This window comes from Geotrypetes seraphini, chromosome 1, assembly GCF_902459505.1.
Source record: "Geotrypetes seraphini chromosome 1, aGeoSer1.1, whole genome shotgun sequence".
Lineage (NCBI taxonomy): Eukaryota > Metazoa > Chordata > Amphibia > Gymnophiona > Dermophiidae > Geotrypetes > Geotrypetes seraphini.
The window spans coordinates 164,690,047-164,712,189 of record NC_047084.1 but is presented as its reverse complement, the minus strand read 5'-3'; the positions used below and the strand labels follow the sequence as shown (position 1 = coordinate 164,712,189).

Here is a 22,143-nt window from a genome sequence, read left to right as displayed (position 1 = left end):
ATTACTGTATTCCCATATACTTGAGTTATATCAGTCAGCACACATAGTATTATAAAATTGATGAATGTGAAGGTTAAGTATTCTGTGTCCTGGCTGGCTGTCATTTAACATTTTATTTGCTTTTCTAGTAAGGTCTTCTGAAGGATATAGACTGTTCCCCTTGAAAGTCAATAAATAGTTTTAAAATTTAAGTTTTTAAATATGAGGAAACTGTTCTAATTTTTATGATAATTTAAAATCTTGGAAAATATATATAATAGCAATAACTACAGTTGCTCCGGTGTGTCATGTATTTTCTGTTAATGTCCTGTTGTGTTAAAGGCACTTTTGCATGATTCTTAGAGATCATGTAAGTGGAGAAATTAAATCTAAGCTTACCAAATGAAAACTATGCCAATATTTTATAATAGGCTCAGTGAGCACTGAGCTTTTTATAGAATATGTATAGGGCTGTTAAAGATTTACATATATGTGGTGTTATACACAAAAAACGGCTATTTTATAAATATATATGTACACAAAAAGAGTGGCATCATATGGGGGTCATATATGTAGTGCTATTTTATATTCAGCAATGACATCCATATGTATGTGATGGGGTACACCGACATACGCGCGCAGGACAATGGTGCGCCGTCAATCGAGCCCCATCAAATGCGCCCACCTGCAGGACAATGGCGCGCCATCAATTGTGCTGTTTAGATGAGGATTATGGGAACCCTTTAGGGAGCAGCGCAGGACCAGGCAGGCAGGCAAAAAGCTTGCGCCTGCCTTGTGCGCCGTTCTGCCATAAGAGATCAGGAGGCAGCTGTCTAGTGAGGGAAGGGCAGGAGCGCAGAAAGTTCCTGCCGATACAGCACTGGATCGATGGAATTAAAAAAAGTTACCAGTGTGTGTGTGGGGGGGTGTTTTGTTATATTTGCACCAAGTCTCACCCTTATTTCCACCCACTTTTTGAGGGGATAAAAGTGCGTCTTATGGAGCAAAAAATACAGTAAGTAAAATGTCAAGTAAAATTCAAATCAAAATCACTTATCTGAAAGATGTCTGAAGCTTGGTCCAAATTGTGGTGATCTCCCAGGTCAAAAATCCATTAAGCATTCCAAATGAGTCTCCCAAAAACCAAAAATGTGAAAAGTGAAATAAATAAATACAAATTCAAAAACTGTTGTAAATTATAGTTCAGCAATCTTTCAAAATCCAAAGCTTTCAAATCTTTTCTGATGGTGAAACGTACATTTCTTGACTCAGGCCAAGTTTCACTTCGCTTCTTCAGGAGGAATGAGGTGTAACAGTAGTTTCAAGGATATGTAAGAACAAACCTGTCTGCTCAAAAATACAAGAATATTAATAAAATTAAATGCAAAACTTGCATCTAACCTGTAATACCTTACATAATATATTTTGCGATTTATAATTCTATTAATGGCGGTTCACCACTCAAGTTTCCATTTCTTCTTGAAAGTAACTGACAAAAAAATGCCAAGCGGCAAGATAACTATGCTGTGACAGAGATTCTCATATACACTGAGGAAGTGGATTTGAACATAATGTGATGATATCACTTCCATGTGTTTTGTGCAATTGGCCACTCTGTTTCATGATTCAGGCCACTGGAGACAATATCCCATTCAAAAATAGATTTTTGTTCCTTATAAATGAGAATTTGTGAGAAATCACCTTCCCCGCGCCGTTGTATTTTCAAAAAGTTTCAAGTTTTATTTAAATTAATCGCTTAATTGTACTTCTAAGCGATGTACAATACATAGCTAAAATCCATACAACTTTCGGGGAAACAATACAAGCAACATATGACAGATAAGACTTACGCAGCATAAGGGAAAAGGGTAAGAAATACAATAGTTGATAGAAAATAAGACAAATAGGGGAAGGACAAAAGGGAGGGTGATACTGAAGAGTAAAGGGAGATCGGAAAACAGTCTCTGACGGGACGTTCCAAATCTGAAGAGCTACAACAGTCACATTCCAATGTCACAAATCACAGGTCCTCTAGTTGATATCCTTGTTGTATCCAATGATTAGTTCAAGGGGCCTCAATTTTCCTTGTTCGTATAGTGCTCAAATGCTCAATTATTCAGATCTTAAAAATCATGCATATACTTTGCAGCAAAGATTTGTCCTCAACATACCATTAAAAAAAAACATGAGTTATATCCACCTGAATTTTAACTTTTACAGTCACCTATTTGGTTAATTTTAAAATGTAAGATATATTAAGTAATTTGATAGATAGTATATAGATGTATGAAATTTATTTAAGGTTATTTATATGGTAACAAAATAGGTATTTAAAATTATGAATTGTCATAAATTAGATAATTATACTCACTCTGTACAGTATTTGATTATTTGTTGAAGTTATATGTTATATATGTTATATTAACAATTGATTATGAATTTTTATGGAAGTTTTTAACACAGTCATAAGGGTGTCAATTTTGCATGTTATAATTGATTTTTGAAAACAATGTTTTTGTATTATGCAGAGCTCCTTTATGAACCCTTGAAAAAGCCCTTGTGGGCGAAACGGGTCCCGTCGGGGCATGCTAGAGACACTGCATTAAAAGGATAAGTAAAAAAAGAATTGCTGTTGTTCATTTGTTTTTGAAAAGAATAGTAAGAAATTCAGCAACAGACAAGCAAGCTGCATTTAAAGAGGAGGCAATTAGATGAGCCAAAGCTGGATCATTGGCTTTGCTAGCTCTCTTGCCATCCTGTCTTTGACTCAACTAAGTGAGGGTTGTGATTGCTTTGGAGGGGGCCATCCCAACACAATATTTTTTTAATGGGCATAGATATGCATGTATAACATGTACATCATCTCTGGCCATTAAAAAGAAAAAAAAACCCCTCCTCTTCTTGACCTGAACAGCAGGAGGCTGCTTCAGGGCTTCCCCTGCTGGCTCTGTGCATGTGTCAGTTGCTTTCTCCAACGACTGATTACTTGGGATTATGGTGGCCCTCCACGAAAACTCATTTGCATTTGAAACTGTTTCAACATCAATCGCTGTTTTCAAAATGGACTATTTACCGGCACCATAGCAACCCACAGAATTTTAATGATGATTTTAGAACATCTGGTCCTTATGAGGACTGACAAGTGATAGCTTCCATGGCAGTCCCTGAGAGTGGGTAGGTTGTCAATGCTGTCCCCTGCCAGCCCAAGGCAAAGGAGGGTTTGGTGGCTCACCCATGTCCACAAGCAGCTGCTGTAGGATTTGAACTTGAACCTGGGGTTTTTGATTCTCAGTCCACTGCTCTAATGATTAGGCTACTCCTCCACCCACCTATAAATAAAAATGCAACTACTGTACTCTGTTTAAAGGATAGTAAAAATTTAATGACAGAATTTTTAGTTAGAATAATTAACATAGTTAGTTAGAATAATTAACATGATTTCAACATTAAACACATAAAACTTTCCATACTAAAATAACTTTGTTACTATTAATATAACAAATTCAAAAGAATTTTAAGTTTGAACTGTGAATATATTAACAAAAATTATTACATTTTGTTTTGTAAATATAAACTATACTCGTTTAACTAAAATATACAAAGACTATATGTCTCATTCTTCTTATGCCAACAGTCTGCTAGGACATATGCTTTGGCAGTCAAAGAAAATAAAAAAATAAAACAAAATCATCTTTTTCCTTGCTGTCTTGGAACACATAATAGTTAATAAAATTTCTGGCCAAATGGCTTAAAATTCAAGTCATTCCTGCAAACTGGCTAATGCACTGTAGTAGTAACACCACTAACATCTGCATGTTAATAAAGGACTATAAAATAAGTAATAATGAGAAACATTTTAACACAAACCATTGGGCCCATAAAATGTTGTTTACAAATTGTAAATATTAATTTTATACTAAGTTAAATAATTCAAACAACCTACTAAGAAAACATTTAATAACTTTTAAAACTTTTTTTATTAGTGACAGTTGAAAAAACCCCTCAGGCATCCTTAACTCAAAATAAAAATTCACGGCTGTGAATAATACATACTGTTAATCCAAATCATATCCACAAGTTCAACCAAAAAGTAAAATTACTTTTTTTTCACTCAGTAAATAAAACTTTCATTTGATTAAGCCTTTTTTTTTTTTTAAAAGAAAGAGGCCTGATTAGAAATATACAATCGCTGTCCAACATGACTGCCATTAGTTAATGGAATTGTTGGTGACAAGGGATAGCCTGGATACGAATAAGGTCTTGATGTATATGGTAATACGCTGGGTGTCCCAGAGGACAAGGTGGTATTGACTGGGGACATATTATTCACTGGACTGCGACGAAAATTGTAGTCTGAAAATAAATACAAAATAAGTTTATTCACATACACACATTACAAATTCTAATGTATTCAAAATAAAAAGTACAGAACATTACATGTGAACTATTGACTTTTGACTTGGTTATTTCTAGTTATTTAATATTCTTTTTTATTATAAAGTAAAATTATGTGCATTTACTTATCATTCCCTTAAAATAGCAGTTCAGTAGTCAGGCATAGGCCAAGGAAATGTGTAAATCAGATAATTATTTACTTGCAAACATATAAATCATAAGATAAAATAAATCAACCATATAAATGGAAACCAAATTATTAGCATGCATTTAAAAGCAAAATTTCAAATCTCACAATAAATAACATGCAGTCAAAATTATGATAAAAATATGCATAAAAACTAGTGTGTACAAAAATGTACACAAACAGTACATAACTACTAGAAAGTTGACCGTGCATCAAAAGTGTGTACAAACAGTGCATAAATGGCTATTAGTACAAACATACTTATTAACCAAGTGCAAAAAAACCAAGCAGTCATTTATAAATGCAGACAGCGATCTGAACCTAATACTCCAAAACACCATGAAACAGGATACATACCTAAAGGGGACTAAAACACACCTTCCCCTAAAAATTGAGTAGAAACCCAAACAGCCTAAAGTAAAAAATAAAATAAAACAAAATATTATATATATATATATGTATATATATATATATATATATAATATTTTGTTTTATTTTATATATATATATATATATATATATATAATATTTTTGTTTTATTTTATTTTTTACTTTAGGCTGTTTGGGTTTCTCCTCAATTTTTAGGGAAAGATGTGTTTTAGTCCCCTTTAGGTATGTGTCCTGTTTCATGGTGTTTCGAAGTGTTTGGTTCAGATCGCTGTCTGCATTTATAAATGACTGCTTGGTTTTTTTGCACTTGGTTAATATATATATACACACACATACACACTAGTGTTTTAGCCTGTTACATTTGTTACAGTAACGGGTGCTAGAATAGCCTCACCTATACCCTGACCCTGACCCCACCCATGGCCCTCCATCTGGCCTCCAGGACCTCCATTACTTACCTGAGGCGGCAGCAGCGGTCCTGACATACCAACCCCTCCTCCCTCAGTGCCAAAAAGCAGCAGCGGTCCTACCATTTCCATCTCTCCCTTTCCTCTTTTCACACCCTCTCTGACCCTGTTGCACCCCTTTTGCCATCTTTCCCTTTCCTGTCCCCTCCGTCCTTCCCCAAGGCCATCTCTCTCTCTCCTGCTCCCGCTGTACAGACAGGCAGCCTTGAATGCTTGCAGGGTCTGCTGGAATATATTAGGGTGGGATAGATTCAGTTTGCAGCCTTTCTTTCGCAAACCCCATCTCTATCCCCTTCCTGAGTGGGTGTGACTTTGTTAAGAGTTTTGATTATAGTATGCTGCTTGCCCTAGGGTAGAGTCCCATGGTTCCAGTTGACCATGAGCGCTCTGCTCCAATGAGCTTTGACAGGCTCAAACACTGCACTATTTGTAAGTGCAAGGGTGTTGGAACAGCAGGGAATTGTACAATTTGTGTAGCCTGCAGAGGCCCTAATATGTCTGATTCCGCAGCAGAGGAAGGAGGCTCAGATCTTGCTATAATGGTGGCAGCCCTGGTTCTTTTGTGAAGTTTATTTTTAAGTTCAAAGCCGCCGCCGCGGCTTCTCTCTCGATCCTCACCTGCATCGGAAGCCTTCTCCGACGCAGGTGCGACTCGAGAGAGGAGTCGCCGCGGCGGCTTTGAACTTCGGCCGTGTAAATAAAGAGGGGGTAGTGTCTCTGCTGTCCAGTTTTTTGCCCCCCACCCACCTTCCCTACAGCTCCGATGGAGGAAATATCTGGAGGTCCGCCAGTTGTTCCGCAAAGAAACTTTACATGCCGAGGCTGTAAATAAAGAGGGGGTAGTGTCTCTGCTGTAGAGCTTTTTGCCTCTCCCCCCTTTCCCTCCGGCTCCGATGGAAGAAAATCTGGAGGTCTGCGAGTTATAAGCGTGCATGCACACTCCTGCTGGCCACGGACCTACTGATCACGGATCACGCAGGTAAGAGTGCGCATGCATGCTTGGCGTTTTATTATAGTAAATATATATATACATAATAATAAAACGCTAAGCACGCATGCGCACTCTTAATGCCTGATCTGTAGTTCCGTGGCCGGCAGAGTACACATGTGCGCTTACCACGCATTTCTCTGTCTCGCAGCAGGCTTGCCGGCTCCGACCAGACAAAGTTCATTTTTTTTGTTCAAACCCCCGCCGCGGCTCCTCTATCGAACCTCACCAGAGTCGGAGAAGACTTCCAACTCTGGCGAGAGGAGACGCAGCGTCGGCTTTGAACTAAAAAATGAACTTTGGCTGGCCGGAGCCAGCAAGCTCGCTGCGAGACAGAGACATGGCTCCCTTACTGCCCCCCCCCTTCACTTCCCGCGGTCCCGACTACAACCTGCCGATTCCAGCAGTGTGGGCAGCACTCTACACACGCTGCTTCGGGGCCTTCTACTGCCCTGATTTGCTCTGCTGTGTCTCTGATGATGTCATCAGGGACGTGCCAGAGTAAATCAAGGCAGTAGAAGGCCCCGAAGCAGCGTGTGTAGAGTGCTGCACACGCTGCTGGAATCGGCAGGCTTGTCGGGACCGTGGGAAGGGGGCAGGGGCAGTAAGGGAGCCGTCCAGACGCGGGAAGAGAAAGGGGAGGTATGGGAAACGCTGCTGCTGCACAGGGAAGTGGTGTGGGGGGAGGGAATGCTGCTGCTGTGGCTGCTGCACAGGGAAATGGAGGGGGAGGGAATACTGCTGTGGCTGCTGCACAGGGAAGTGGGGGGAGAGAAATGCTTCTACATTGGAGGCAGGGAGAGAGACAGATAGATAGAAAGAAAGACAGACAGCGGGAGGAAGGGAGACAGAAAGAAAAAGAAGACACGGGGGCAGGGAGAGACACAGAAAGACAGACAGACAAAGGGGGCCAGGGAGAGAGACAGACAGAAAGAAAGAAATATATTCTAGCACCCATTAATGTAACGGGCTAAAAACAGCACTTCAGAATAAGATTACAAAAAATCATGAATACTCTGTAAAGACAACTGCATCATTGAATCACAAGGTACACACTACTTAAGGGCAGCAGCATTTCTTCTCCACAGGCAGAAGCAGTGAATCTGCCATACTATGGTAACAGACTAGTTTTTAAGCCTCCTAATAGTGTGGAAAGGTCAAATCAATGCTAATTTAATATTTCAGAAACTACTCAAGACATTCCAAATCCTAAAAAAATCCAAACTGTAAAAGTATATCACCTAATAAAAAGGCTCCTATCACAAACTTAAAGCATTCTAATAGCAAATTAGTAGAGATTGTAATCAATCTTTTAAACACATGAAAAATCAAAACTGAAGGGTCATACAAGATGCAGCTGACTGTGCCCACCTCAAAACATTTTTATTTTAATATAAAATTAAACTGCTGGAAAAATGCTCTAAAAGGCTAAAGCGCTTAAATGTTTTATGCATCCCAGTGGTTATTTAAAATGTGTTCTAATGACCCAAATGACAACACAGGAACAAGGAAGTGCAGTAATAAATAGGAAACAACTTACTTTGTGAGCCCACTAAGAACAGAAAAACAAAAAGTACCTTTACCCACAAAAAGGTGAGAAAGTAAAAAATAAAATACTAAACAGCATATAAGATAATGACCTATATGTAGTCACTACCTAAAAAATAAAGTGTCCTTTTCAATGGTCTTGTAAAAACAGATAAATCTGTCTCCTGATTAAGACCTTTAGGAACCAAAGTACAGGTACTCATTGACTTACGACTACAACTGGTTCCAAGTCGTAAGTTGATCTGGACGTAAGTCATAAGAACATAAGAAGTGCCTCTGCTGGGTCAGACCAGAGGTCCATCACGCCCAGCAGTCCGCTCACGTGGCGGCCCAACAGGTCCAGGACCTGTATAGTAACCCTCTATCTATCCCTTTTTCCTTCAGGAAATTATCTAATCCCTTCTTGAACCCCAATACCGTACTTTGTCCTATCACTCCCTCTGAAAGCGCATTCCAGGTGTCCACCACCCTATGGGTGAAGAAGAACTTCCTAGCATTGGTTCTGAATCTATCCCCTCTTAATTTTTCCGAATGCCCTCTCGTCCTTGTATTTATCGAATACAAGAATCTGTCCCTCTCCACTTTCTCTATGCCCTTTATGATCTTGTAAGTTTCTATCATGTCCCCTCTAAGTCTCCGCTTTTCCAGGCAAGAGAGCCCCAATTTCTCTAATCTTTCAGCATATGAAAGGTTTTCCATCCCATTTATCAATCGCGTCGCTCTTTTCTGAACCCTCTCGAGTATTGCCATATCCTTCTTAAGGTACGGCGACCAATACTGGACGCAGTACTCCAGATGCGGGCGCACCATCGCCCGATACAGCGGCAGGATAACTTCTTTCGTTCTGGTTGCAATACCTTTCTTGATTATACCTAGCATTCTATTCGCCTTCTTAGAGGCTGCTGTGCACTGTGCCGACGGCTTCATTGTGTTGTCCACTAATACCCCCAAGTCCTTTTCTTGGGTACTTTCACCCATTTCCAGCCCTCCCATCGTACTGTACTTCGGGTTTCTGTTTCCTACATGCAAGACTTTACATTTCTCTACATTAAACTTCATCTGCCATCTCGTTGTCCACTCCCCTAGTTTGTTCAGGTCCCCTTGTAAATCTTCACAGTCCTCTTTAGTCCTAACTCCACTAAATAGTTTGGTGTCATCCGCAAATTTTATTACTTCACATTTCGTCCCTGTTTCTAGATCATTTATAAATACATTGAACAGCAGTGGTCCGAGTACTGACCACTGCGGAACACCACTCGTGACCCTCCTCCAGTCCGACTAGTGGCCCTTCACCCCTTTGTTTCCTACCCACCAACCAATTTTTGATCCATCTATGTACGTTTCCTTCCACCCCATGGTTCTTCAGTTTCCGTAGTAGGCGTTCATGGGGTACCTTGTCAAAGGCTTTTTGGAAATCTAAGTATATGTTAAATTAAGGCAAGCATATTAGACTGGGTAATGATATTTTAATCATCTTAAAGCAATCTGTTAACATTTTCTTTCTTTCTAAGTCAAACAATACAATTGTGGAAAAACAGACAAAAATAAGAAATACAGTACAGTAAAGTACATTTAATTCATGGCACCATTGGTGTTTGGCTGCGGATTGTCGATATCTCCTTTATCAGACGAGGCTGCGGACCCGGTGATGGGTAGAGTTGCTCTTTTCATAAACATAGTGAGCTTCGTCTGAATTTGCTTTTTTTTCTCTTTATAAATTTCGCAATTAGGACAAAATGTGTCATGTGCCATCCGTTCAATCCTCGCAAATCGTTCAATGTTTGGGTCCATGTCTTCAAGATGGGCGAGGAGTTTATTCAGTAGAGATAAACCTTCTGACAATCCCTTTGTGGTGAATATTTGTTGTGGCACCTCATCCTCTTGGTCTTTCTCTAATTCTCTTATTTTTTCTTCCGCCACTCTTTCTTCTTCTAATTCTATCAGCTCTTCATTCCTAAGTTCTCCTGATTCCCAGTCTAGCAACTCTTCAACATCTTCCATTTCACATTCCAACTAAAGGTCTTTTGACAGTTTCACTATTTCTTCACGAATCTCATCAAGTTCTTATTCACTGTTAATTCCAGCAAAGGTATTCACGTGAAGGGGCATAATAAAAAAAAGCGTCTAAGTCCCCTTTTGGCCTAAGTCCTTAAACGTTCAACCCAGACGCAGGGGAAAGTGTCCATAACCAAAACAAATGTCCTTGTTTTGATTATGGCCTTCCTCTGCCTAAACGCACAATCACCACTACGTCTAAAAGTACACCCACATCACGTCTACACTTTTCAGCCATAATGAAACAAAAAAACGCCTAAGCCACAAATGTCCAACAGAAGGGCTTTTAGGCGAAGGAGGAGCCAGTTCTTTGCCTAAAAGCTGGATTCTGTAATCAGTGTTTGCCAAAAACAACACCGGTTACAGAATCCCCCCCCCAACCATCCAGGCAGGAGGATGCCCAAGCCCTCCTGCCATGTCAAACACGACCCCCCCCCCCCCGACAACATCGGGGCAAGAGGGAGCTCAAGCCCTCTTGCCCCGGCCAACCGCGGCACCCCTGACGATATCATGGCAAGAGGGAGCTCAAGCCTCTTGCCCCGCCGATTAACATCGGGCCAGGAGAGAGCCCAAGCTCTCCTGGCCCCAGCGACCCCCATCCGACAGGCAGCCCACAGCAGAATGGGGCCGGATTGGCCCAGCCCTCCCAAAGCCCCGCCTACAGGTAGGGCCTAAGGTGCCTGGGCCAATCAGAATAGGCCCGGGAGCCTTAGGCCCCTCCTGTGGGTGGGGCCTTAGGCACATGGCCCTATTCTGATTGGCCCAGGCGCCTTAGACTCCACCTGTAGGTGGGGCTTTGGGAGGGCTGGGCCAACCCGGCCCCATTCTGCTGTGGGCTGCCTGCTGGACGGGTTTGGCACCCGTCTGTCCGGCCAACGTTAAAGAGGTACGGGGAAGGGGGGTGGGGAGGTCGTGGGGTCGGCCGGGGGTCACCTGGGGGGGGGGGGCCGATCAGGGGTTCGGGGGCGCGGACGTTGGGGGGAGGGGGGTTTGTCGAGGGCAGGAGGGCCTGGGATCCCCTCCTGCCCATAATGTAGTGAGGGGTGGGGGTAGCCGGGGCCAGGAGGGTTTGGGCTCCCTCCTGGCCCAATCGAGTAGCGGCGGGGGGGTCGCCAGGGCCAGGAGGGTTTGGGCTCCCTCCTGGCCCAATCAAGTAGTGGCAGGGGGGTCGCCAGAGCCAGGAGAGCTTCGGCTCCCTCCTGGCTTGCTCGTTCTCGGCGGGGGGGGGGGGGCACGATCGCCTTGGGGCAAGAGGGCTTGGGCTCCCTCTTGCCCCGATGTTGTATGTGTATGGGGGGGGTAATGCATCGCGGCAGGAGAGATGGCTCATCTCCCCTACCGCAATGCCATCACTCCTCTACCGGAACTGCCGCGACAGGAGAGATAGGGCATCTCTCCTGCCGCGGGTCGCAGCAGTTCCGGTAGAGGAGTGATGGCATCGCGGTAGGGGAGATGAGGCATCTCTCCTGCCACGATGGTTGCGGTAGGTCGGTTGCCGGGCCGCTGAACTGATCGCACCAGCGGCCATCAGCTCAGCAGCCCCTTTTTCGGCATTTAGACCTAGTTTGACTACGTCTAAGTCAAAAAGGTCTAAGTGCCGACTAGGCAACCTGTAACTGTTTTGGTTATAACTGTTGTACGCCTAGGTGTAGGTCGGCCCACCTCCCGCCCACTGCCCGCCCTTTCCCCTCCTCTAAACACACCTCTTTTCTCTCTGTGAGTCTAGAGGCAGGGGAAAGGCCTAAGCTGTTTTTAGATACGTCTAAAAACCAGCTTTGGTTATGGGTACTTGGACGATCAGGCTTTTTGATCATCCAAGTAGCCATTTTAGGTCACTTTTTAGACATTTTTTTTTTTTATTATTACCCCCATAGCGCTTAACACACTTCTTCCATATACCATTCATACACTTTTCTGTCACTGAGTCCCAAGTAGTAGCAAGATTTTTTTATACACTTAAGAATGTTATACTGTTTCTAATAGTCATATAGTGATAGTTCAGGGTCGGCATCTATAGCAGCTATGGCTTGGGCGAAAGTGGTTCCGAGATAGTTTGCCTTCAAAGTAGCAATCGCCCCTTGGTCCATCAGTTGAATAAGTGGTGTAGTGTTCGGGGGCAAAAATAACACTTTCACATTGGGATAGAAATCAGCTAAGTGATGTGGAGGTCCAGGCGCATTATCAAGCAACAGTAAAATTTTGAAGGGGATTCCTTTTTCCAAACAGTACTCACGCACTTGAGGAATAAAACAATTATTGTATCAATTCTCAAATAAGCCCTGGTTCATCCGGGCATTATGGCTTGATCTATAATAAACTGGCAAAGTGTGCTTGTTCACATTCTTAAATGCACGTGGATTTTCAGAATGTTAAATTAATAAGGGCTTCAGCTTGAACCCATTGATATTCCCTCCAAACAGTAGAGTGAGTCTATCCTTGTGTGCCTTAAATCCTGGCATGCTTTTGGCTTCTTTGTGGACGTAAGTGCGTCCTGGCATCCACTTCCAATATAACCCTGTTTCATCCACATTAAAAATTTGCTCTGCCAGGTAACCCTCCACCTTATTTCTTCTAAACTATCAACAAACTTTTTAGCTCCTTCCTTATTTGCACTCGCTGCTTCTCCAGTCATCCGAACATTATGCAACTGGAATCTATTTTTAAACCTCTTAAACCAACCAGTACTTGCCACAAATTCTTCTCCAGCGTGTTCCTTTAAAGTCCCTAACAGACTTCTAGCCTTCGACTATACTGTAAAGAGGCTTAACAGCGTCCGCTTTTGAATCTGATCTTCCATCCAAATGTTTAACAATTTCTCCATTTCATGGATGGGCCCAGTACTTTGCTACGTAATCACTGTTGACCGCAAAGGTGCAGAACCTTTCACAACTTCATGAATTCTATTTTTGTCCTTTATAATAGTCGACACAGTAGAGTGTGATAACTTTATATCACATGCGATCGCATTCACTTTCTTTCCTCCTTCATACTTTGTTATTATCATTTTAGTGTCTAGATCTATGGCCTTTCTTTCCTTTTTGGAATGCTGAGGAGTGGACAGAGATAATTTCCTCTTAGTAGTCATTTTAAGGGCATGAAATCGCCAAAACAACAAGGCACAAACTCACGTGGGGCAACACCCCTGCGTATGTTATTACGCTGCACAGTGAGACTTGGGAGAACGGAAGTCGTGTCATAAGGTCAAACAGTCGTAACTTGCATAAGTCATAAGTCAACGAGTAGCTTCAAATTTAAAAATAAAACAATCCGTCAGTGTCTCCACCTCTCCTATGAGACTTAATTTTAAGTAACAAATTAGAGCAAACCAGTAAAGTTTCAATATAATTTATTCATCACAAGCAGATAAAAGATAAGTAAAATTGCCCTTAAAAGTCCAATATGGCCATGTTTTGTCCTTTACCAGGGCTGAGTCTGTGGCTACTTATAAAATATTCAGCAGGTAAAATCTAAGGGCTCCTTTTACAAAGCCACGTTAGCGGCTTTATCGCATGTACCTTTGTTGCGCGCGCTAACCCCCCACTAGTTGAAAAACTACCACCTGCTCAAGAGGAAGCGGTAGCGGCTAGCACAGCCGGCAAATTAGCGCATGCTATTATGCACGTTAAACCGCTAACACGGCTTCGTAAAAGGAGCCCTAAGTATAATCTGTCTGGTGAAAACTATTGTGTTCTGACAAGTACAGCTTTAGCACATGTAGCAACTACCTACAGTGAATGTCACAGCTATCCCAAAGATTCTTTTCTTGTGTGGAGATCAATATGTGGTTGCACAGATGGTGTTTGAGAGCATTTTGGTTTCCTATAACATGAGATGATTTTCCAAGGACTGTTGAGAAAAGATAGTGTGCATCTATCAAAGCAGGGGAAGAAGTGTCTTCAGCAGCAGACTAGCTAACCTACTAAAGAGGGCATTAAACTAAAATCATTGGAGCTAGATGATCAAAGCCCTCACATAAGTGAATCATTACCTCTACACACATGGGAAAAAGAGGCAATGTCTGGAAAGCAGTATATACTAAGGGAAAAAAGGTTTTGAACCTAGAGGCTGTGATGGAAGAGACTGATTTGGATTTAATGGCAATGATAGAGACATGGTTCATAGATAGAAGACATGGAAAGAGATTTGATTGAAGACATTCAAAATATAGCTGTAAAAGGGGAAGTATCGCTAGATTATTTTAATATGCTAGATTTGGGATTTCCTTATTGCAGAGACTTCTAGAAGAAGGGAGATCATGGATTCTCTACAAGGAGAACTGTTCCAGAAGTTGTAATGGAATCCAAGTGGAATGAGGCCATACTGGACTTAATAATAATAATAACAGTTTATATACTGCAGGACCGAGAAGTTCTATGTGGTTTAAAATGATTAGAAATGTTACAGACTGAATAGAATTAGCATAGTTAAAATCTATTGATTAACAGCTCTAGAGATCAGTTATTGTGGGAGAGATTGTGCAAATCAGCTTCCTATATACTTTAGGAACAGATATGTTTTTAGGTGTCTCCTAAATTCCCCATAGGTTTTGGTAAGCGTAAGTAATTGTTTCAGATCATTTCCCCATAATGCTGCTTGATAAGAGAAAAGATGTTGGTGATTTCATTTAAATTTACATCCTCTAACCGGGGGAAGAACAAAATTCAAGCTTGAGCTTCTATTGGTTGAAAAGAATAGGTTGGTTATGTATTTGGGGGCTAGGCCGAATAGTACCTTAAAGCAAAAGCAACCAAATTTAAACTTCACATATGCCTCCATCGGCAGCCAATGCAGGAGTCGGTAGGAGAGAGTTATATGATCGAACTTCTTCAACCCAAAGATCAGCCTAACTGCCGCATTCTACACTAGTTGTAATCACTGCATATTCTTCTGGGAAATTGCCAGATAGGTGATATTGCAGTAATCCAGTTGGCTCAGTATGAGGGATTGTACCATGATGATGCATCAAAATATGTTCTAATGGACCGAAGCTTCCAGAGAGTAAAAAACCCCATAGTGTTAAGAATAGGAGTACAGTTGAACGCCAATTATCCAGATTGCTTCGGGAGTGGGGGGGGGTGTCTCAGTTTATATTTGAGTTCCCTTCAAAGTACCATTCCTATCACTCTCACTCCCAGTAGTGTTCCTTCTCTGCTTCTGCCACCACTGCTAACAGAGTTCCCTTCAAAGTACCATTCCTATCACTCTCACTCCCAGTAGTGTTCCTTCTCTGCTTCTGCCACCACTGCTAACAGCCCAGCCCTCCCCCCAAACCAGAAAACGTTCTCACGTCAGCACGCCCCCTACAAGAAAAGAGAACATTCCCCTTCCCTCTCCAGACAGACATCATTAACCTCTCTCCCAGACCCAGAGGAAGGACCCCAGGCCTACCTCGTTTCCCTGGTGGTCTAGCAGTACGCTGGACAATCAAAAGTAACAGTGAAAGATGTATGTCAACAATCTAGTATCAAGTACCACCCCAAGTTGACACCTAGAAGTTAGGCTAAATGAGGAAAAGATCTCAGATTCACCACTTAGGGAATATATATGGTTCTCCCTAAGAGTATATTTGTGGTGATGAGTTTCTTTCATCGATCAAAAACCTCCACCCTATCCTAAATTGCTAATCATTTATATTTAATTAATTTTTAAAATTTATTTTCAATGTTAGCAATATTATTTCATAACTAGTCTTTAAGCCCATTACATTCACGGATGCTAGAATAGATGTGTGTGTCTGTTTTTCTTTCTTTCTCTCTCTCTCCTTGGCCGCTATCTGTCTTCCTTTCTGTCAGTCTCTCTGGCCCCCTGTTTGTCTGTCATTATTTCTATCTGTGTCTCTCCCTGCCTGCCTGTATTTCTCTATTGTGCCATGCCTGCCTGCTCCATGGCTCCCTTGTTTCTCCCCCCTCCCAGAGCACAGCATGATTGGTGTCTGCCCCTCAGCACACCCCTCCCCCAAAGCAGCCCCCTTTCCCTCTCTCCCTGGTCCTGCTTGCATTGCTCCCAAACCCAGCTTCCTGGTCTCTTCTGGCCCACCGGCACGAACCGCTGCCGCTGCTCCCCTTCAGAGCAGCCTGCTGAGGATTGTCAGCCAGCTGGCTGTAGCGAACCTCGCAGGCCGCTCTCCACCTTGGTAGCACGTTCCCTCCGACACGATCCCGCCCCTGGGGATCGTATAAGAGGGAGCATGCTACCGAGGTGGAGAGCAGCCTGCGAGGTTTGCTACAGCCGGCTGCCTATCCTCAGCAGGCTGCTTTGAAGAGGAGGGCAGACAACGAAGAACAGCAGCAGCGACAGTGGGCCTTACAGTGAGTGAGGGCGGGAGGGGGGGAGTCGCTGGCGTGTTCCCTACGTCCGTGTTCAAAAATAGAATTCGGCACGGAGGGACACATCATGCTGTCTGGGAACACGCCGTCCTAAGTGCGCATGCGCACTTAGGGTTTTATTATAGAGGATATCAATGATTGAATAAATATATTTCATTAACAGGGGCCACTCATTCTACAAGCTGTAAGGCTCAAAAATAGCTCCCTTATATATATCTAAAAAAGTATTGGGATGAAAAACAGACACTTATCTGTAGGTTGTGAACCAGTAGTTCAAAGGCTGTTGTCCAAAATCTGTGCGTACTCAAAATAAAAGAGTCTCTACATGCTCCCAATACTCTCGGTGTAATCTCATAAAGTTCTAAGTGCTCTGGTGCTCTTCAATTGATCTGTTGGAATCACATTAAGTTCATTTCAAGATGGCGCTTAAATCTTCAAAAGACGCCAGCGCATGCATGCTGATACTTTTGAAACAGGCACGCTCATTGGTTCTCAATATCTATCATGCCGTCAGGAAACAACAACGCATATGTATTCTTGTTATTAATTAAAATATTAATTCTTAACTTATCCTGATGATTCAGACATATAAAAAACTTGTGCATTGTAATTCCAGTAAATAAAGTGTTAGAAATATGGCTGTGGTTTAATGTTCATCATTGATAATTAGAGAAGGGATCCAACCAGTACGGGGGAATCCATCAAAAAAATGACACAAAAAACATGGCTCACAGACCAGAAAAAATGGTAAAACTTAAATTCTAAATAAAGGCTGACCAGCCTAGCATAGTGTCGAGTTCATTTGAGTACATACTGTTAAGCCTGAATATCCATCAAGATTCCCGTTGTTTAAGGCGATTAATCCTATTGCCTCCTCTGATGGACTTGGGTTCTAGGTCTATAACAAGACAACATATATCCTTGAAATGATGTTTCATCGTCTTACAGTGCTCAACTATAACTTCAGAGCATCGTTCGTGTTTCAAATTAGATTTATGCTCCCACATTCTTGTTTTGAGATTTCTCGATGTCATACCTATTGAGATTTCTCGATGTCAGTAAAACTTATTGCAGGGACAAATGATAAGATATACTACAAAAGGATGTATTGCAGTTAGTGAAATGCCTAAGGACATATGTTTTTTTGATCTATGGGATTTGTAAATTCTTTATGTTCTTTGGTGACATTGCATATATTGCACATACCACATCTGTAGTGTCCAAACACTCTATTTACATTACACCATTCACGCATCCCCCAATCAGAGACGTCAAATGAAAAAAAATGGTACGATGGCCTTCTAGCCACACAAGCAGCAAAACTAGACTACCAACTCTCCAGTTTACTGATAACGACCCCAGACTACAAATCGTTCAGAAAAGAAATAAAAACCATGCTATTCAAGAAATCCTTGAAGACAAACTAACACCGCAAGACTCGTCCCAATTCTCTGAAGCAACCCGCTCTACTCAATTCCTCTGGAAATGGCCACATAATGCCTTTTGTAATCCGCCCTGAATAGAAATCACTAATGTAATGTAATGTACCATAGAAGGACTTAAAATTTCTTTGAGATTTTGATTTCTAGAAAGCACAGTTACTTACCGTAACAGGTGTTATCCAGGGACAGCAGGCAGATATTCTTAACACATGGGTGACGTCACCGACGGAGCCCTCGGTACGGACCTTTTTAACTAGAAGTTTCTAGTTGGCCGCACCGCGCGTGCGCGAGTGCCTTCCCGCCCGACGGAGGAGTGCGTGGTCCCCAGTTAGGATAAGCCAGCTAAGAAGCCAACCCGGGGAGGTGGGTGGGACGTAAGAATATCTGCCTGCTGTCCCTGGATAACACCTGTTACGGTAAGTAACTGTGCTTTATCCCAGGACAAGCAGGCAGCATATTCTTAACACATGGGTGACCTCCAAGCTAACAAAGAGGGAGGTGGGATGGTTGGCCATTAGGAAAATAAATTTTGTAACACAGATTGGCCGAAGTGTCCATCCCGTCTGGAGAACGCATCCAGACAGTAGTGAGTAGTGAACGTGTGAACTGAGGACCAAGTGGCCGCCTTGCAGATTTCCTCGATGGGCGTGGAACGGAGGAAAGCAACAGAAGCAGCCATAGCTCGGACTCTGTGGGCCGTGACAGTTCCTTCCAGTGAGAGACCGGCCCGAGCATAACAGAAGGCAATACAGGCAGCAAGCCAATTTGAAAGTGTCCGTTTGGAGACAGGACGACCCAAACGGTTGGGATCGAAAGATACAAATAGCTGAGGAGATGATCGGTGAGCTCTGGTACGATCAAGGTAGTAAGCAAGGGCACGCTTACAATCCAGCGTGTGCAACGCCTGTTCCCCAGGATGCGAGTGAGGCTTAGGGAAGAAGACGGGTAGCACAATGGACTGGTTAAGGTGAAAAGCTGAGACCACCTTGGGAAGGAATTTAGGGTGGGTACGCAGAACAACCTTGTCATGGTGAAAAACAGTGAAAGGTGGGTCGGCAACCAGTGCATGCAGTTCGCTAACCCTCCTGGCAGAGGTGATGGCAATTAGGAAAAGCACCTTCCAGGTAAGAAGCCTGAGCGAAGTTGTGGCAAGAGGCTCAAACGGAGGCTTCATGAGTGCGGAGAGAACCACATTCAGGTCCCAGACGACAGGAGGAGGCTTGAGAGGCGGCTTGATATTGAAGAGCCCTCTCATAAATCTGGAAACCAGAGGATGAGCCGTGAGGGGTTTTCCGAGAATAGGCTCATGAAACGCAGTGATGGCACTGAGGTGGACTCTGATTGAGGTGGTTTTGAGGCCAGCATTGGACAGTGAGAGCAAATATTCCAAGACAGTTTCCACCGCTAAGGAGGTAGGTTCCTGATGATGTCGGAGACACCACGAGGAGAATCTGGTCCACTTCTGATGGTAACATTGGAGAGTGGCCGGTTTCCTGGAGGCGTCCAAAATGAGGCGGACCGGTTGAGATAGATTCTCCGGAGAGGTCAGCCCGAGAGAAACCAAGCTGTCAGGTGGAGGGAAGACAGATTGGGATGCAGTAGAGACTGATGCTGCTGTGTAAGCAGAGTAGGAAACACAGGAAGAGGAATGGGCTCCCTGGAGCTGAGTTGAAGCAGGAGGGAGAACCAGTGTTGACGAGGCCACCGAGGGGCGATGAGAATCATGGTGGCGTTGTCCTTGCGGAGTTTGGACAAGGTCCGCAACATCAGAGGAAGTGGAGGGAAGGCATAGAGGAACCGATCCCTCCAGTCGAGCAGGAATGCATCCGGAGCCAGACGGTGAGGGGAAGCGAGGCCAAACGGTAGCACTTTGTACTGATAGTGGTGGTGGAGCACCTGGAACCGCAGGTAGCGGCGAGAGTTCTGATGGATGGAGATGTGAGTGTAGGCCTCTTTGAGGTCCAGGGAACATAGCCAGTCGTGTTGAGAAAGTAGAGGGTAAAGTGTGGCAAGGGAGAGCATTCTGAACTTTTCCTTGACCAGACACTTGTTGAGGTCCCTGAGATCGAGAATGGGACGGAGGTCTCCCGTCTTTTTGGGTACTAGGAAGTAGCGGGAGTAGAATCCCTGACCCCTTTGATCTGGAGGTACTTCTTCGATGGCATTGAGAAGGAGGAGGGATTGAACCTCCCTCAGGAGGAGGGGGGTTTGAGATGAGTGAGAAGCAGACTCTACGGGAAGGTTGTCCGGTGGAAGAGTCTGGAAGTTGAGAGAGTAGCCGTGGCGGATGATGTTGAGGACCCACTGGTCCGACGTGATGACTTCCCAACGGCTTGAGAAAATGATGAGACGACCCCCGATAGGCTGTGGAAGAGGCAGCGAGGGTGGATGACTGGCTATGCCCTGGAGAGAAGAGTCAAAAGGGCTGAGATTGTTTAGCAGGCTGAGGAGGCTTGGAGGGTTGAGTGGCCTGAGACCGAGCCTGGGCATGGTGCTGCTGTTGACGGGGTCGCCGAGATTGTTGGGGAGGCGGATTGAGTGGCCTGGCTGAGAACCTCCGCTGGTAAGATGATTGAGGCCGATAGGGTCGAGCAGGCGGAGCCTTCTTTTTCGGCTTGATCAGGGTGTCCCACCTGGTCTCATGGGCCGAGAGTTTCTGGGTGGTGGAATCCAGGGACTCTCCAAAGAGTTCATCCCCGAGACAGGGGGCGTTGGCCAAACGATCCTGGTGGTTGATGTCCAGGTCGGAGACTCTGAGCCAGGCTAAGCGACGCATGGCTACGGCCATGGCAGAGGCCCGAGAGGTGAGCTCGAAGGAGTCGTATATTGAGCGGACCATATATTTTCGCATCTGGAGAAGACCAGAGATGTGTTGTTGGAATAGCGGGACCTTGCGCTCAGGAAGGTATTTCTGGAGGGCAGACAGTTGTTGGACCAAATGTTTCAGATAGAAAGAAAAATGGAAGGAATAGTTGTTTGCCCTGTTGGCAAGCATGGCATTCTGGTAAAGCCTCTTGCCAAACTTGTCCATAGTCTTACCTTCTCTGCCAGGAGGGGTAGAGGCATAGACACTGGAGCCCTGAGTCTTTTTTAAGGTGGATTCCACCAGAAGGGACTCATGGGGCAATTGAGATTTGTCGAATCCAGGAATGGGAATGACACGGTAAAGGTTGTCCAGTTTACGGGGGGCTCCCGGTACCGTGAGGGGATTTTCCAAGTTTTTGTAGAACGTTTCCCGCAGGATGTCATGCACGGGAAGCTTGAGGAACTCCTTAGGAGGTTGCTCAAAGTCTAAAGCCTCTAGAAAGGCTTGAGACTTTTTTGAGTCAGATTCCAGAGGAAGGGACAGGGCAGCAGACATTTCTCTCAGAAATTTAGAAAATGAGGACTGCTCTGGTTTAGAGGTGGCATCGGGTGCCGATGGTTCCTCATCAGATGAGGAGGGATCCTCCTTGGTACCGAGAGGAGTTTCCTCCCATAAGTCAGGGTCCCTGACTTCTGGTGCATGTCGAGACACCGGGGTGGAGGGCGCGGTATGGCGAGTTTTGGACAAAGACTTTCCAGAGCGCACCGAAACGGTACCAGGGGAGGACGACCGGCGTCTATCTCGGTCCCGAGAAGAATGCCGTACCGCCTGGTGCCGAGGAGGATCCAATGTGGCCTGAGAATGAACCACCGGATCGCCCTGAAGTTGTTGGGCCGAAAGGATCGGCATGGATGTGTTCACCGGTACCGAAGGGGTGGACACCGGGGGCTCGGTACGGGGCTCGGGCCGGTCTGGTACCGGAAGGAGCGGTGCCAGGATAGTGGGCAACAGTTGTTCAAGTTGTTTCTTCAACTGTTCTTGGAGTTGAGCCTTTAAGATGGCCGAGATACGGTCATCTAGGGGTGGCATCGGAACCGCTTTCTTTTTCTTCGGTTCCTTAGATGCCGCTCCACGCCCCGGCGATGAGGAGGCCGATGACGAGGCACTCACCGAGATCGGGGCGGAGCGTTTGCGGGACCGGTGCGATGCCGGTAGGGACGGTGTCGCCACCGTAGCTGGAGGGCACTCGAGGGAAGAGGAAGGCTTCTTAGCCGGCTTACCTGGCGCCAGCGACGCCGATGTGGGGTCGGTCGGTGTCGAGGTCGACGGTGCCGATTTTTGGGGTACCGCCGTTGAAGGTGAGGAGTCCATCGCCGACTCGGTGCCGAAGAGAAGAGTTTGTTGAATTCTTCGGTTTTTAAGAGTTCTCTTTTGAAGAGTGGCACAGCGGGTGCAGGAGTCCGCCCGATGCTCCGGACCCAGACACTGCAAGCACCAATTGTGTGGGTCAGTTATGGAGATCGGGCGTGCACACCGCTGGCACTTCTTAAAACCGACCTG

The 22,143-nt window shown here is 44.4% G+C and overlaps 1 protein-coding gene across 3 annotated transcripts in view; it reads right to left on the bottom strand.

Moving 5' to 3' along the window:
• Nucleotides 1-3,950: 3,950 nt before the first annotated feature.
• The window catches only part of RBM46 (RNA binding motif protein 46), a 144,609-nt gene continuing 126,416 nt past the window's right edge, over nt 3,951-22,143 (bottom strand). For all 3 annotated transcript variants that reach the window (XM_033937983.1, XM_033936296.1, XM_033937180.1), the window contains one exon: nt 3,951-4,332. In XM_033937983.1, the coding sequence (XP_033793874.1) occupies nt 4,133-4,332 (200 nt within the window). In that variant the 3' untranslated portion in view covers nt 3,951-4,132. The remainder of the gene's footprint in view (nt 4,333-22,143) is intronic.